Source organism: Apus apus, chromosome 14 (assembly GCF_020740795.1).
Source record: "Apus apus isolate bApuApu2 chromosome 14, bApuApu2.pri.cur, whole genome shotgun sequence".
Taxonomy (NCBI): Eukaryota; Metazoa; Chordata; class Aves; order Apodiformes; family Apodidae; genus Apus; species Apus apus.
The window spans coordinates 3,038,641-3,053,838 of NC_067295.1; the positions used below are offsets into that span (position 1 = coordinate 3,038,641).

The window sequence follows — 15,198 nt, forward strand, 5'->3', positions numbered from 1 at the left end:
AGAATGCTTGATTTTTGCACTTCAGGACGTTTTCCAGTTGAACATCCCGCTTCACGGAAAGGGCAAACGAGGAAGGAGCAGAGGTGGCAGCCGGGCTGCGGGGAATGGCAAGGAAGAGGGGGTTTAGGGGGGAAAACCCGTGGAGTTTCAAGTCTCTCCTCGGCTTTCACTTGCACGTGGCTCCCTGCAGGGTCTGAGCTGCACAGAACCTGCTGCCGCTGACCGAGCGGCACGAGACGAGCCCCGCGCCCCCCCCGCAGGCGGGGCGGGAGCTTTCCCTCTCCGCGGCTGACCGGCCGCTCCCTGCCCGCAGGAGCCCCTCACGCCGCCAGACGGGCCTGAGGGGTGACGGCCCCGTGAGGGTCCCCGCGATGTCACCGAACCCCCCCCCCCCGGCTCAGCCCCGCTGAGTCACGGAACCGGCCCTCGCGTCCCGACACCGGGGGGCGCCACTTCCGGGTGGGAAACAGCGGCGGTTACCATGGCTACGCGGGTCCTCTCGCGAGAGCCGGCGGCGGGGCGGAAGTGACGCGCGCCGGCGGCAGCGCCGGCTCTGATTGGCTGGCGGGGCCCGTGGCGGCGGCTCCTTCCCGCCCCCGCCCCGTCCCGCCCGCAGCGCGCGGCCCCGCCGCCAAGATGGCGTCGGCCCTGGAGCAGTTCGTCAACAGCGTCCGGCAGCTCTCGGCCCAAGGTGACCCTACGGGGAGGAGGCCGGGCTGGGGAAAGAGCTGCGTGCAGCCCCGGGAGGCGGCGGGGAAGAAGCGGGGCCTGAGGGGGGCGGCGGCTGGGGGAGCCCGGCAGGCCCCGCGCGGCTGGGGAGGGCGGGTCGGGGCCTGCCCACTCCCACTGCTCTCCCTCAGGCGCGGGTTCTGCTGCCCCGGGGCGGGGGGGTTGATGGGGACGGTACCGGGCTGTCCCGGGGGAGTTCCCGGCGCGGTTTGATCGCTGCTGTTCTGACAGAGCAAGAGGCCGGTTGTGCCCTTCGCGGTGCTTCTCGTTTCCTTCCTCCAGGGGCAGCGGCCGGGTCGGGGGTTTCGGTAGCTCTGTGCAGGGGAGAGGAGTGAAGCCGGCATCGGCGGTTGTGCCAAAATCTGAGCTTTGGAAATCAGGGGGCAGGAGCGGACATCACACCTTCACCGGGCTTATAGAGCCCAGCCTGTCTCGTAGCTGATGAGCGTGCGAGCTGTGGCATGTGTGTTTTGAAATGCATCTCAGAAGTGGTAGCTCCTGGGGATAAAGTAAAGCGTGGACAGAGTCCTGCCTTGCCATGGCACTGCATGTTGGGAGGCCTGAGACTGTACGTCTGCCTTAACCAAGAGTTCAGAAAGTGTTTTAATAACCATAGTTAGAATTCCTCAGTTTGATTGCCAAAGTCCCGATTTTCCTGTGTGTGGGGACAGCGTTTCCTAGTTTTTCAACTTTCTGTCTGTGTTAATGATCCCTGAAATGTGTTCTGAGTGTTCCTCTGCATGGGAACTGGTCAAAACACGAGGGTTTTCTCAGTGGCCCCAGGCTTTATCTCTGGCAGTTGCTTTAGGATGGAGCTCCAGCTTTTTCTTACTTTCATTTAACTTCATAAATGCAGAGTATTTTTATGGGAGATATCAGATACAAGAGACAAATTGTATCCTGAAGGTGCAGGTACCAACCAGATGAAAGGTGATTCTTTGTATGCATCTAGTTTAGCTGGAGAACTTCTTCATTGCAAGGTTTTGTGGATGCTAAAGGCTGAAGGGGAACCTGCTTGACTTTATGAAAGTTCTCCCACTAGGGAAGAGCCAGAGAAACCTCCGTGAGAAAACCCAGACACCAGGCAGGCTGCTGGAGGGTATGAGAACATGTTGTGGTGCTGTTGGTTTCTATTTATCAGCATTTGTCCACATGGGAGGTGACATAAGTGGACATTTAGTTGGGCCTGGTGTGGGTGTTTCTGTTTTGTAAGTCGTTCAGTGGGTGTATATGGGTAGAGGGTTGTTTTGGGGGGGTTGCATTGTTTTTTAGGGGATGGTAGCTGGAGAATGGGTGGGTTTCTTGACTAGGAAAAGGCCAGGGAGTTGAGAATAATGTTGTCTCTGAATGGAGCCACTATTCCTCGTTTTATGAAGAGTTTTGTTAAGGGTGAGAGAACCTCTGTTGTTTCCCCTTTAATCTGCAAGGATTGAGCACTGAAACAATACTCTGCTTCAGAAAGGCATAGTTTTAATTAAAGCAGTTGCAGAGGGAAGGCTTTGAAAGCTGTTCATGGTAATGAATTTTCTTTGTAAGGTTTTTTGGTCTTCCTGTACCTTCCTAATTTATAGCAGTTGCCTTTTGTGCTGTGTTCATAGCTCACAACAAGTAGAATAACTAACTATACAAAGTAAATTTAAGAATGGATTTTAAAATCCTATTATTGTTGATACTTGGTTGTATTTTTAATATCTACTTCAAAAAATGCTTATGAGCAGACCTGAAAAATAGATAGGGCAGTTGAGAAGCAGCACAGAACAGGCTCTGCTACTGGAGTGTTGGTTTTGTTTTTAGAAAGGGAATAAAATTTCTTTTCCCCCTTCTAACACCTAGAAGCCACAAGTGTGGCTAGACCTTATCCTCATGAGGCAGAATTTTGTGTCACACACTGGTCAGTTGTGGAGACCTGAGGTTGATGCTGGGTGTTGATAGGAGACCCTGAAGCTCTGTAATGAGTGAGCTGATGTTCCTTTTCATGTGGTGTTTGTGTTCTGAGGGTTTCCCTCTGCAGTCCCAAAGGCCACAAATTCCTCTGTCACCTTTTATTAAAAATGTGTGGTGGGTACCTTGCTTGTTGAAAACTAATGCTTTTCAAATTACAGAAAAGTAAATGCTCTGGGTGAGACTCTTCCCTCAGGTTTGATAGGGCAGGAGGTGTAATGAAGTGTGGGAATGCATGAGTGTTCTCTAATTAGAGTTTGACAATGACATGTTCTGTGTTTCAGGGCAAATGACCCAGCTTTGTGAACTGATCAATAAAAGTGGAGAGCTGCTAGCAAAAAATCTTTCCCATCTGGATACAGTGCTTGGTGCCCTTGATGTACAGGAACACTCGTTAGGGGTTCTTGCTGTCTTGTAAGTGTTGCTTTCTTTTAATCAAAGATCTTGGTATTAAAACTTGAGGCAATGTGCTGGGTTCTTGTCCTAGTTCTTGAGTATTGAGGCTTTTGCTGCTGCCTGGAGTTTAAGATAATGCTGAATTGGACTGAGTGATCCTGATGAGTCCCTTCCAGCTCAGCAGATTCTGTGAATTGCCTGGGTGGTGCTGAGGTGAGGATATCTATTCCTGAAGCTCAGCCTCATGTTCCCAACAGTACCTAACTGCAAGTGAAGCCTCCACAGGTTCCATTAGAATTTTAAAGTTCTTTTTAAAAGGAAAAATTAGGATTCTGGTACTTGTTCTACTACTCTTTTGGGGAAAAAAATGACTGTAATATATGGAGTTTGTGCACTTCATATTACAAATCACTCGCATCTCACCCAAATGCAGGATGGAATTGAGAAGAAGCAGGGCATTGGTCCTGTGCTAGCAGAACCCTGGCATGGGGTACATGAAAACAGGAAAGAAGAAAACTGTTTATAAGAAAAATATATTAAAATCCATCCTTCAAAGAGATGTTATCAGTGGAGCATATAGGGAAGTTCTCCTGGCTGAACCTGTGGCACAGCGAGCTCCTGCACCGGTAGAGTAAGATTCTCTGAAGAGACTGGGAAGGGCTGGCAGCACAGAACCTGGACAGTGAGAAGCTTTGAGGGGAAGGCCAGTTTATCACCTAGGTGGGCTATGTCCTGTCAAGTGACAGACCAGACAAGGCTAATTAATAGTTGAGAGATCTGTAGCACATTCAAGCAGGAGGTGGCTGCAGCACAGGCAAAAGTGTCCAGAGCAGTGTGGCAGAGTGTTACAATTCAGCATTATTATTCAGCGTTCCTGTTATGATTGTAACTATTGTACCAGATACTTTTATCTTTGTTTGCCATAGTTTGCTCTAAATTGTAGTTTAGACTAGACTGAGAATTGGGACATGCACAGAAAGCCTGTTTTCAAATGTGCAGCTCCTGGGGAAGCTGTGCACCCTTTGTCATGAGCACTTTGGGTTTGGTTGCAAGCATCTCCATGAGTCTGCAGAGACCTAGTGATAAAGATGAAGTTTTTTATTCATCTCCAAAGGTGAAGTGCTAAACCTCTTGTTTGTTACTTTTAGGTTTGTGAAGTTTTCCATGCCCAGCATCCCTGACTTCGAAACGTTATTCTCCCAGGTGCAGCTTTTCATCAGCACTTGTAATGGGGAACACATTAGATATGCAACAGACACTTGTGAGTTAAACTTATTTTCAGAATTTGTGTCTTTTTTTTGATAGTTTGATATTACTGATTTTTCACTGTTCTGTGTTCTTTTGTTTGTTTGTTACTGTATTTAGTTGCTGGCCTGTGCCACCAGTTAACAAATGCCCTTGTGGAGAGAAAACAGGTGAGCAAGTATCATCTAGTACAAATAATATTCCTACATATCCATGCTCTTCCAGGGGGCATTTCCAGTCCCTTACTTCACAAAGATCTGCCATTAAGTTCATGTGAAGTATTCCTGTGCAGCTCCTTACTTGTTAAGTTTACTGAGAGGTAATGAACCTAAGCCAAGATTGTAAGATTTCTTTAAGGAAGATGAATTTTGGGTGGGAGAGTCACCTGAAAACCTGCTCTCTCACACAAACTAGGAAATCTGTAGCACCAAGAGTCTTCTTCAGACTGTGTGTGCATGAGTAGGAGAGAGCTGCAAAAATTAGTGGTGCTGGTGAAGCAGGGATACTGGTTTCAGTGTTATTCTCACCAGTGTTATGTAATGTTCTTAATGAAGTGCCTTAAAATGGAAAGAAAACTTGATTAAGAAATATTTGACCAATCTTTTTGTTGCTAAGCTACTGACTTTTTCAGGCCATTTTCGTGCAATCTAACCTGAAATAGAAGCAGAGGTCAAGTCTGGTCCAAGTGGAGTAAAGTGAGAGCATTGCCTTGCTTGTTTGGTGAGAGTTTAGATGGTGTTGTGGAGCCAAGACAGGTTTTCTTGTCCATACAAATTTTTGTAGGCCTGACAGGGCTGGCTGTGTGGAGCAGAACTGATGGCTTCATTTAGTGTATTTATCAGGAGAAGTTTTATAGCCAAGGTTAATTGTATTTTCTGAGAGACTGCAGTATCCTACAAAAAGGCAACCTCAAGTTAACTATTACTTAATGGAACCTGTCAATTAGTGTTATTTTTCATTTGTAAGTGTCAACATAAGATCCAATGTGCTGCCATCTATGAGAAATTGTCTGAAAGAGATGTCATTTCTGACAGCCCCTGCGAGGAATTAGCATTCTCAGACAAGCCATAGACAAGATGCAGATGAACACAAACCAGCTGACCTCAATACACGCAGATCTCTGCCAGGTAAGAGGAGCAGAAGGGCTTTTTATGAGGAAAAAAAGCTTGTAGAAAACCTCTAACCCTGTGAGGAAATGCAGGTTCACACATTGCAATGTAAAAATGGCTTTTAACTGGGTTTTTTTTCAAGTAATAATACGATATACTGAAAGTAAATCCTCTTCTGTTAATTTTAAATGTTCAGTGCATGTCCCAAGGTCTTTAGTTTTGTTGAAGATTTCTGAAAGTCCTTTGACATCCCTTCTGTCTGAGCTGAAAGTCACACACAGCTTCTCTTGGGCAGGGGAAGTGTAATCTCCAGATTCCATTTGCTCCAGTTTGACAAAAGGCATGTTTGTCTCCGTGTCTTTGGCCTGGATTTACACTTCTGTCTCGTTCTTGGCTCCTGGGATTTAGAGTTGGACAGGAATGTTTAGTGCAGTATTGAGCACTGCCAGCACAGTAGTCTGGAAGGTCTGGAGTTTCAAGCAGCTTTGTCAGACTCTTAATTTCTTGAGGGTTCAGAGAATTTATTGCAGTTTGCAATCAGTGGTAAAGCTTTTCCAAATACCATGATAAAATGAACCATGTGTCAGAGCCCTATTGACATGCACTGCTTTTTCACTCTTGGAGGAGTGAGATGTGTTAAATACTACTAGATGAACTTAGTTTCAACTTCTTCCTCCTAGAAAATTGGAACAAAAATGGCTAATTTATGAAAACTTGGTTTATTTTCTTGTAGCTCTGTTTGTTAGCAAAATGCTTTAAACCTGCCCTCCCGTATCTAGATGTGGACATGATGGATATTTGTAAAGAGAATGGGGCATATGATGCGAAGCACTTTTTATGTTACTACTACTATGGTGGGATGATATACACTGGGCTAAAGAACTTTGAGAGAGCACTCTACTTTTATGAACAGGTAACTTTAAATAAAATGGTAAGTCTGAAGTGTGAGCAATTGAAAGGCAGAAGTAACGTGTTACAGTGCTGGGTGAATATATCAGCTTTGAATTACCACAAAGAATAGAAATAAAGCTGTGAAACTAACATGAAGTCCAAGCAGCCTCCAATTATTTTCATCCTTAAGGATATAATTCTACTGACAGAGTCACCCTGCTGTTCAACATTCATGCAGGTTTGGGTTTAGCACGTGTGTTCATCATAGGAATAGATAAAACCTGATCTGGGTTCACTGTGAGCTCCTTTATTAGAGGTACAGCCTGAATCATAGAATTATTTGGGTTGGAAGAGACCTTAAAGATCATCCAGTTCCAACCCCCCTGCATGGGCAGGGACACCTCCCACCAGACCAGGTTGCTCCAAGCCCCATCTGACCTGGCATGAACACTGGCCTCCACAACTTCCCAGGGCAACCTGTTCAGTGTTTCACCACCCTCAGAGTAAAGAATTTCCTCCTAATGTTTCACCTAAATCTCCCCTTTTACATTTTTAATCCATTACCCCTTTTCCCATCACTCCATGACTGTGTGAAAAGCCCCTCCTCAGCTTTTCTGTAGCCCCTTCAGGCACTGGAAGGTGCTCTAAGGTCTCCCTGGAGTCTTCTCCAGGCTGAACAGCCTCAACTCTCTCAGTCTTATCTCCGGAGCAGAGCTGCTCCAGCTTCTGAGCATCTTCATGGCCTCCTCTGGACTCACTCCAGGAGCTCCATGTCCTTTTTATGTTGGCTTCAGAACTGGACCCATTTGGTGTATAAAGTGAAGTAACAAATGCACTGTCTTTAGAGGTGTTTTCCTTTAAGAAGGTCTGTGACCGTTGCACCATAAAACTATGCAACTCAAAGGTTGATGTTAAATTTATCTCACTATAAATATTTTTCACATGCCTGCTTGTTACTGCTCCCATAGAAACAGTTCACAGGCTGAAATTCAGGACTGTGTATTAAAGAAAAAATAGTTCTGTGCTTTTGCTAAGGCCTTTGCTGATTTTATGAGGAAGGTTACACTTCTTCAAGGCTCTTAAAATATCTGCTGCTTTTACTTTCTCTGAAATAAGAGGAAATTGCAAAATTGGGAAAACTTTGTCTGTGTATGGGGGGAAATGCTGTCAAACGTGCAGAATAAACTAGTGCAGCATTTTTATTTTCTGGGAACAAAGGTGAGCTCTGGAGTAGCTGGCAGTGTCATAGTAAACTAACATTCCTTTTCCCTGTTCTGCAGACTTCTTTAGAGCATAATTAAATATGGGATCTGATGATGAAGCTTTATAAAATCTCTTTAAGGATCTGTGTAAATCCAGGTTCTACAGGAACTGTGTAATCATTCCTGGTAACAAGTAGCTAGAGGTGTTTTCTGGTACAACTTTAGATATGTACCAAGAAAGAAGTTTTAATTTTATCTTAACAGGGTTATTTTAAGGTAGGCATCACTGTAACATGATGTTGTTTTACTAGTTTGTGTAGAATTTACTTTTTTTAGGACATTTTTTCATAGTTAATTTGGACAGAAGTTAGCTAAGCTTTAATGTTCGAAGGTGAATTTCATGTGTTATTGTGTCCTTTCTGCATGTAGCTTTAAAATGAGAATTTTGTTATTGCAGTAGCTACCAGGATCTGCCACCAAGTACTAAATTTCTATTCCATTTCTTTCTTTCTTGCTCAGGCAATAACTACTCCAGCCATGGCAGTCAGTCATATTATGTTGGAATCATATAAAAAGTATATTCTAGTTTCTTTGATACTACTTGGCAAAGTTCAGCAGCTACCAAAATACACTTCCCAGATAGTTGGTAGATTCATTAAGGTAAGTCTCGTGAACACAACTTAAATAATTAGAACAACAAAGCTGAATTTGTAAATGATGGGGGGGGGGTTTTGTACCCTCACTTGATGATCCTGTTGAAATGTTGCAGATCCTGGGAAACAATGCCCAGTGTGTCTGAGTACAATGTGCCTGCTGCCTTCCTACCTTACAATACCTAAAGATTGTCTGGCAACTTCTGTGTCTATTATATATGGGCCATACGAGTTTTTAAACCTGTTTAAAAGTTTGGAAAAACTTAGTTCTGACCAATATTCTTTTCACTCATCCTGCACATCCCTTGGCAGAATTTAATGTCAGAACTCAAACGAGACTCAGATTTCACTTGGTTTTCAACATGCAGTGTCCTTGTAAAACCATTCCACCCATAATTCCATCTAGTTGAGGTAATAAATGCTAAATAGTTGATTCCAAACCTCCAGCTTTATAAAGAACAAAAGCTTCTGAAAATGCTGCAGGTTTGGAGTTCATAAGCATTCTGATTAGGAGGTGTGGGGTGGAAGAGACAACTGCTAGCCAGAGAGTTCAGATCCTAGGTAAATAACACTCTTCTAAAAGCTAGTTCTTATTTAGCACTGAGTTTGTGACCAGAATTTTAAAGAATTAAAAAATAATAATAATTATTCTAATTTCAGATGCTAATCAGCAAGCTCAAAAAATTGGCATTTTAAAGTAGTTTAGATGAGCTGGTCTTCACCTTCCCACTCTCTGCTGTCCATGCTGTGATGCACTGGGGCCAAGGATGGCAGTTTCTTAGAGGACAGAAGAAATAGAATGGATGGGCAGTGACTAGTGAATACACTGCTGGCCTTGAGTTCAGCTTCCTTCACATGCTGGCCAGCTGAGGGACTTTTTCTTGCTCTGCCATAACTGGAACTGTCACACAGAGATCCTTGAATGATTTTACTAAGTCTTACATTGCAGTCCTACAGGTTTAGTGTGTGAGGATCTCTCATTGCCACAAAGCCACGTGTGGGCATCACATTTTATGAGAAATGTTTGAGCTACTTAAATTTACTTCTATGCCTGCCTGGCTTCTAATGTTGAAGTAGTGAATGGATTGAGTGAGGCTGGTTGCACAGTGTTGTTTAGGAAGGGTGATTCTCATTTCTCTAATTGCAGCCCCTTAGCAATGCTTACCACGAATTAGCCCAAGTTTACTCAACCAATAAACCCTCGGAGCTTCGAAATCTGGTGAACAAACACAGTGAAACATTCACAAGGGATAACAACATGGGGCTGGTTAAGCAATGCCTGTCATCTCTCTACAAAAAGAATATTCAGAGGCTAACCAAGGTAAGATGCAGGGGGTTTGTTTTGCTGAGAAATTGTGTTTGGTTTTCCTTAGAGTGTGTCTCAGAAATGTGTTCAATTCAGAGCAAAATGGTGATGCAGTGATGTCATGGAGAAATGGCTGCAGCTGAGGTTTGTGTCTCTGAAACAAATGAGACTAAAATGCTCTGTATAGAAAACCAATTCAATTGGCTACTTATGCATTATTTGAAAGGTGGCTCAATATCTTTGTCAGAGGGGTTTGCCCATGAGATTTTCATACATAATAAAAGTTATGAGCACTGCTGCCCAGTGACCTTCACCCCTGTTTGAAAAACAGGAAACCTGAATTTCACAGACTACTTCCTTAAAGAAGACTGAATAAGACAGGTTTTGGAAGTGTCTGAAGTAAGAGGAAAAGTAGCAGCAGTGGACTGATGTGCTCCTTCAGCTGAGAGATCAGATTAATCCCTGAAGGTGATCAGGGAAAGCTCTTTTTTGGCAGGCTTAAACAATGTTTGTTGCAGTAGAGCTCACTTCGGAGCAAAATACATCTCTTGAAGCAAATTCAAGGGATGGAGGGTGACCTGTGTGTAGGAAGGCCAGAGAAAGAGGTTGGACATGGTCAGGGCTGTGTCTGAGGTGAAAAGGAATTGCAGAACAGAGCAATGACTCTATCAGCTTGGTCCATGTATGTGCACAGTGTAACAAAATAATGTCTTTGGGTGAAGAAGTGACTCCACTCATGCTGCTTTATAAGCAAGAACCAGGTGTTCCACTCGTTTCTTCTCACTGGACAGCAAAATTAAGCTTGCATAGGCCACGAAGGGTTGATGGGGAAACTTTTGGGCATGTGGTTTTGACTGTTTCATCCTTTCTAAATTTCAGACATTTTTAACATTGTCCTTACAAGACATGGCAAGTCGAGTGCAGTTGTCAGGGCCCCAGGAAGCAGAAAAATACGTCCTCCACATGGTAAGACTTGTGACCCAGGTAGACTACCCTAATTAAAAAACTGAAATTTAAAAATTTAAGGCACTCTGAAGTGTTTGGATTGGCTGTGCATGTTTTGAGTGGCTGAGGAATGGGGTTTTTTTCAGGGGGAAGGTGATACTGTCAGTCTGCTGCCGTGTTTTGGCTGTCCTCAAAAAATCCTAAAAGATTTTCTCTGCCTTTCATGCCAGAATAAGGCATGATCATTTGCCTTTGGGAGGCTGCCCGGAAATAAAAAAACAAGTTAAAGATGATGCCAGGTGGAGTCTGTGTTGGTAGTTTCCTGAAGTTCTGTTCTTAGTGATACCTTATATGAAACCCTGTTTCATTTCAGATAGAAGATGGTGAAATCTTTGCAAGTATTAATCAGAAAGATGGCATGGTGTGTTTCCATGATAATCCTGAAAAATACAACAATCCAGCTATGCTTCATAACATTGATCAGGAGGTAACTCTTTTTAAGTTATTAACTGCTTTTGGAATTCCTATTTTAGTCGATCATCAGAGAGCTGCTGGGAGAAGCCAGTGCAGGGAACTTAAATGAAGAGATTGAGAGCTATGAATCATTATTTGAGTATTTCACAGTGCTGGTATTTAAAGATTTTAGCTTGATAGTCAATCACTGTCAAAGCATTCCCTGCTGTACCTTCTGTACAGCTTGGGATGTTTCAGTAGACTGACTGCGTGACGTTGAAATTCCTTGAATTGACTGGATTAGAAAGATTGTTGTTTAGGGTTTTAGACTTGAGGTTCATTTCCACTGGCTGTTGATAACCTGCCTGTTATATGAGGTGGTTGTCCCACATGGGACCAGCTATTAGTGGACTGGAAAAGGATTATTAGGAGGATATGGGTCAAAATAAGGAATAAAAACTGGTCTGACACTTTGGTGTGGAGGTGAGGGAAGAGAACACTTTGACATGGAAAAAGTTATTGGTTCTACATTGCAAAGCTGTGAAATATCATGAAGATCAGGTTCCAGCTGGACAAAGTAATCAACTTAATATATATTTTTTAAGATGCTGAAATGTATAGAGCTTGATGAACGACTGAAAGCCATGGATCAAGAGATCACTGTGAACCCTCAGTTTGTGCAGAAGGTAATTGATTTAGTGTCTTTAAGAGATTCAGTGCAGTATGTGCTGCACTAAATGTCAGTATTTACAGTGTCAATGATTGCACGTTAACAATACGTGCATAAACATGTTTACAACGAAGGGCTGTGCGTGTCATTTCATATGCACTTTATTTTCCTACCTGTGAACTTCAAAGAACTGTCTGTCTCAAAGGTAAACCTTCAGACCTGGTTTTGAAAAGAAATAACTCTCTCCCTTCCAGAGTATGGGCTCTCAAGAAGATGACTCAGGGACCAAACCATCCAGTTATTCCTGAAATGAATGTTGCTCACCACTCCGCTTTCAAGTAAAAGCTTATGAAAGAATCACGCCTGGAATGGGGCATTGAGGAGTTCAACGAAGAGAGCAGAGAGAACTGAGCTTTGCTTTTCACCTGGACATTAAGAAATTAAAAGAACACCCTTCTCAGTACTGTATAATATCAGAAATATCCTCTGCAAAGAAAAAGGAAATCTCAAAAGAAACTTAAAAGTCTGTTGTGGATTTATTTATCTTCAGATTTAACATCGTTCATGCATTAAATAATCTACCTTTTGTTTTAAAGGGTTTGAATGTTGCTGTGTTTCTGTAGCAGTCATTTTTTTTTCTCTTCTGCAAAAAAAAGTGTTATTCAGGGAGGAGTACACACTAGAGTTGGTTCACTTGGAAGGTAATTACTGGGTCATTATTCTGTATTTAAAGTTGGCTCAAAGTGCAGGTTTATCATATGTATGTGGGAGGAGAGGGGTGGAGTTTAAATTCACTATATGATGATTTGCATATGCCTGGTGGAGCTGCCTGTTAAATGATGAACTAAGAACTGTGTTTTTCCCAGAAGGATGAGCTTCTTAACCAGTCCTTGTAAGGCAGGTCTATTGAAAAGCAGAAATCACTATATGGAATCCATGTGTGACAGCTATTTATTATTTTAAGTTTCTGGTAGGAAATGTTGCCTAATAACATTTGCTCTTAGATCAAACTTAGACATAAACAAAAGGCTCTTTGGAAGACTGTGGTGTTTTGGAGGACTCTAGATAGGAAGTTGTTTACACTGAAAAAATTTAAATAGTTGTTCTTATACAATTGGCATGAAGGTGTTCAACAGGCTAATGCTTTTCTATGGTGGAAATCACTTAAAGTGAAGGCCATGCTATAGTTCTTTGTTTCCAAAGAACATAATTCTTCATGGAACACAAACAGAATTCTATACAGCTTTCAAAGTGGAGGATTTTATTTGGTGATAACACGCTGGGATGTTACCTGGGTTTATTTCACTGTTTTAAACATAAAAACTGTTGTTGGATTTTTTTTCAGTGCTTCACTCCTTGAATCCAATGGGCTTTTTAATGTTCTGTAGCTGTTGTGTACCTGAAGGGTTCTCACTGTTCAAACACCTTTGAAACACTTCGTGTCAGTGCAAATCTTTTGCTATCAGGCATAAATAAACCTGTCATCAAGTCAGAATGTGAGAAGCTCAGCATTGAGTACTTCCTCCTGAAATACCTGACTAGGAGCTGCTTGCTGCTGCTAACCTGCCAGCTTTTCTTCAGGAGACTAACTGGTAGTTAAGCATTTCTGGCTCTTTCCATGGGAATTTCTATGTCTTGAGGCCAGCCAAGGTTGAAAATTTCCCATTGTGTTCCCAGTGCTGGTGCAGAACTGTTGGGGCTTTCACTTCAAATTGGTGCCTGAATTCTAGCAGAGCCCCTGGGACAGCAGTGTGCTTTGTAGTGGAAGGGGAACGTCCCCAGGTGGTTCTCCAGGTGGTGAATGATGTTTTTAGAAGTATAAAATAGCAGTTTAGTGTTGATCACAGCCTAGGTCCATAGTGTTGGTAGCTAACCACTCAGTGCTTATGCTTCCTGTAACAGAGACTTCCAGGTTTGAAGGCAACTTTTACACAAGGTCTTAAAGCAAAATCTTGGTGGAATTTTTTTGTTTGTTTGTTTTTCATAACTTGCCTTACCAGTCTTGTAATTAGAGATATTTATGATTTTTGAAGGTGGTTTGTTTGTTGTTTTTTTTTTTTTCCTAGTTAATCCTGAAACTTCCCTCTTTGGTACTGTGGAAGTGTTAAAATAGCAGATGAGCAACACTGTGGGCTCAAGCACAAGGCTTGGGCTGTCAAAGTGTTCACAGCCATGTGTGGCAGTCCCAGAAAAGGCTGCAAATGGCTAACCCCAAACTGCCACTCCTACAAAAACATGGATGGCTTATCTTTCCTTGCCAAGGGCTCCCTTGCCAGGGGGAGAATGTATGCAGGATGCTTTTGTGAACTTGGAGCAGAACCAGAAATGTCCATTTCACAGTGGCTGAGCTTTTCATACCACTAGTTCCTATTAGTGAGCATGGACTTTTGCTGAGACCTGCAGGATGGCTTTCTATCTATGGAATCAGAAACAAACTGGCAAATAGCTGCTACATTTTCTCTCTTTTTTTTTTCCCCCTAAAGTAGATAAAATAAATCCTTCCTTCACCTCAAAAGGATGGTAGAAATAGCTATGTAATAGTTCCAAATTATATATGACACTATTTTTCTTAGTCTGATTTTTAAGAGGGCAAATGCTTTTAAAGAACTGCTGAGGTTCTTTTTCTGATATGAATAGTTGTGCTCTTAAACTCCAGTTGCTGATCAGAATTGAAAGCCAGGTCCCACCTCTAGGATCAGTAGAGATAAAGGATTCACTGACAGTGCTTTGGGGAAGGACTTTTATCTAGTAGTTTGGTAAACGTACAGTCTGGCATCTGCATCTCTTGAGATACTGTTGAAATTAAGTCAGATTTTTAATGAAGTGGCTCCTTCAAGACTTGGAACTAATTGCATGGGCTGCAATACTTTGAGAACACTTGAGCTTCCTGGTTTTAATTTCTATTTATTGCATGGAAGGACTTTTGGTGTAAGAACACTGTGTGCCCTGCTCCTCCAAACTGAGCCTCCGAGGGGCCCTGTGGCCAGTTCTTCCCGCCCTGCGTGGCCACAGGATGTGTTCACGGGACACTGAGCGCATGCCTTGGTACCTAACTCCTGTTTTCATGCATCTGAATTAGCCGAGATACAAAACGCAGTTCTGAAGGTAACATCAGACGTGCAACTACAGCGCTTGGCCACCGGAGGGGTCTCGAGTTCGGTTGCTACTTCAAGTATTAACACGTTTCTAAGGAGAAATGGTTGGGAGCTGTTTGTGTGCACCCACCCTCCTGGGTTTGTGCCACCGAGGAGCCCCAGCCCGCGACCCCTGCCAGCCCCCCGGGAGCGCTGCCCTTGTGCCACATGCTTTTGTGTAGCTCCAGCTGCCTCCTCCCGCACCGCTCCCTCCTCTGGCCTCCAGCAACAACCCTGACCTGTTCTGTGTCTTGTCCTCTGTATAACCAGGGAAATGTTTCCTGCGAGGCCAGGCTGGCTGAGGAGGTTAGTCTTGAGAAGTTGTTTCAATGTACTATTGGAAAATAAAGATAACAAACGAGTTGTTCTTAGTTTGTCTTAAATGAGATAGTAGGTCTTTTGTATCTGGTTTTTCCTTAGGGTTTTGTGTTTGTGGGTTGTTGTTTTTTTTGGGGGGTGTCTTTTGTTCTTGTTGCTTCTCAGGGCGGGTGATTCTGGCTGACTTAGTGTATGCACCAAGTGTG

The 15,198-nt window shown here is 43.3% G+C and overlaps 1 protein-coding gene across 2 annotated transcripts; it reads left to right on the forward strand.

Annotated features, from left to right (window-relative positions):
• The first annotated feature begins 605 nt into the window (after positions 1-605).
• On the forward strand, positions 606-13,035 carry COPS3 (COP9 signalosome subunit 3). Of its 2 annotated transcripts, XM_051632080.1 has the most exons (12): positions 606-691; positions 2,955-3,084; positions 4,215-4,327; positions 4,432-4,481; positions 5,346-5,438; positions 6,154-6,333; positions 8,033-8,173; positions 9,314-9,487; positions 10,352-10,438; positions 10,791-10,904; positions 11,476-11,556; positions 11,795-13,035. In XM_051632080.1, exons 1-12 carry the CDS (start codon positions 637-639, stop codon positions 11,846-11,848), a joined length of 1,272 nt encoding a protein of 423 aa, XP_051488040.1. In that variant the 5' UTR covers positions 606-636; the 3' UTR covers positions 11,849-13,035. The 2 variants fall into 2 exon arrangements, with proteins under 2 accessions (XP_051488040.1, XP_051488041.1); XM_051632081.1 differs by lacking the exons at positions 606-691; positions 2,955-3,084; positions 4,215-4,327 and having other exon boundaries at positions 5,278-5,438.
• Positions 13,036-15,198: the final 2,163 nt, after the last annotated feature.

Excerpts from the sequence above, each read along its gene's own strand:
- COPS3 (XM_051632080.1), top strand. The coding sequence starts at position 637 with ATGGCGTCGGCCCTGGAGCAGTTCGTCAACAGCGTCCGGCAGCTCTCG. Across the intron at positions 4,482-5,345 it reads CCCTTGTGGAGAGAAAACAG|CCCCTGCGAGGAATTAGCAT; the intron begins GTGAGCAAGTAT and ends CATTTCTGACAG. Across the intron at positions 8,174-9,313 it reads TAGTTGGTAGATTCATTAAG|CCCCTTAGCAATGCTTACCA; the intron begins GTAAGTCTCGTG and ends CTCTAATTGCAG.